The sequence below is a fragment of the Glandiceps talaboti genome, chromosome 21, assembly GCF_964340395.1.
Source record: "Glandiceps talaboti chromosome 21, keGlaTala1.1, whole genome shotgun sequence".
In the NCBI taxonomy this organism is placed as follows: Eukaryota; Metazoa; Hemichordata; class Enteropneusta; family Spengelidae; genus Glandiceps; species Glandiceps talaboti.
Genome location: NC_135569.1, coordinates 15251934 through 15253518, shown reverse-complemented (window position 1 = coordinate 15253518; position 1585 = coordinate 15251934). Strand labels below are relative to the sequence as shown.

Sequence of the window (1585 nt, the reverse complement as noted above, 5' to 3'; positions counted from 1 at the left end):
TTCAGTGGAACACCATTGCATTAATTATGGGTCTTTGCAGATATGAATATTTATTAGATGCACGTTGAATATTCATGATTCCTAGGAGCTTACTTCCTTCAGATAAAATAGTCATGAACATAACCCCATGAACATTAGTCAATGTGCAGAGCCCCACAAATGAAATTCGAAGTGACTGAATGGTGGCATGATTTAGAAGAAGTTGTGGCATTAAATAAATACAGCAAAGTGTCTGTGGTATTCAGCAAATGGCTGGATTTTTGATAATGAAAAAAAGTGTCGTTCTATCTAAAACCTTACCTTGCCCGCCAAATGACCAGCTTTTGATCATTTTACTGTTTGTGTGATGCATAGTTTTCTGGCAAAACCTTCCTGTTTTGGCTGTATGTGTTGTTCTTTTAGCTTTCAGTTCTGCTTTAGCTGCCTTGATAAGTTACAGTATTGTCATTGGTAGTATCATCAGCTTGAATTTCAACGTGTCTAGTACTACGGTTGATTCAAGCATTGGTATTCTAATATCTCCTTTGTTGGCTGGCTGGGGCATCTGGTAAGTAATTATATTATATTATGTCAACTTCACTAGACATCGCTGAAACTGTTTGTGTGTGTGTGTGTGTGTGTGTGTGTCTTGTCTGTGTTACATATTTCTCGATACAACCGTATAAACATCAATAAATTTAAAGAATTAGTTTACCGCCAAACTAGTTTGACAACAAATTTTGTTTTCAACCCCCCCCCCCATGTCTTTAAAAATATTTAGACTTGAAAAACAATTACAATTAAAAACAACGTCAAATCAAAATTCAGATCTACAGCCGATTATTTAAATTAATTTTTAAAAGTTGATAGAACTTATCCGAGTTTGTTTGTTGTTTGTTTCCTTTAATTGTAGGATGTGGACCTCTGGAGCCAACGCGTCAACAACAGTCATGTGATTTTGTCTGCTTCGATGACGTCAGCAAGATTTACTGCAGCTGCATCTGTCCAATATATCGTTATATTTTAAACGAGTTTCCGATTCGATTTTGTAAATGTGAACAGGATAGTCGTGTGTATGTCAATAGCGGCTTGCTGGTCTAAGTTTTGAGTGTGAGCCATATGCAGGTGACTGTAAAGACATTATTGAGAGTAGTACTAGTAGCCAATGAGAAACGTCGATTCTGTAGTACACATAATGGTACATGATACGTCATCGTTGAAATGACAACGAACTACCCTTTTTTCTAGGTCATGACATTATTGTATAGGTATTTCCATGAAACTGATTTTAGCAGATTTATAGCCGATACAGACCAAACTTGTTTGACGTTTGAATCAATCAAGGTATCACTCTAGAAAACAATATCTTATAATTATGAATGATATTTACTGTAAATTTACATAAAACATTATTCTTCTATCTGTAACTTTTTGAAGTGTTTCATTTGTAAATAAAGCATCGCACTTATAAGTGCATATCAAACAGAAGACTCGTATTTGTGCTGTGCTGACACCCTGTAGATCAGCTGTGCATCACACACAGACACACATAGACACACACACACAGACACAGACACACACACATGTAGTTATACTTTCCAACGTT

General features: G+C 35.8%; 1 protein-coding gene across 1 annotated transcript in view; it reads left to right on the top strand.

The window, feature by feature from the left end:
* Nucleotides 1-994, top strand: part of LOC144451296 (transmembrane protein 163a-like) — a 7931-nt gene extending 6937 nt beyond the window's left edge. Inside the window, exons 6-7 of the mRNA XM_078142099.1 lie at nt 403-547; nt 893-994. Of these exons, the coding sequence (XP_077998225.1) occupies nt 403-547; nt 893-935 (188 nt within the window). The 3' untranslated portion in view covers nt 936-994. The remainder of the gene's footprint in view (nt 1-402; nt 548-892) is intronic.
* The last annotated feature ends 591 nt before the right edge of the window (nt 995-1585 follow it).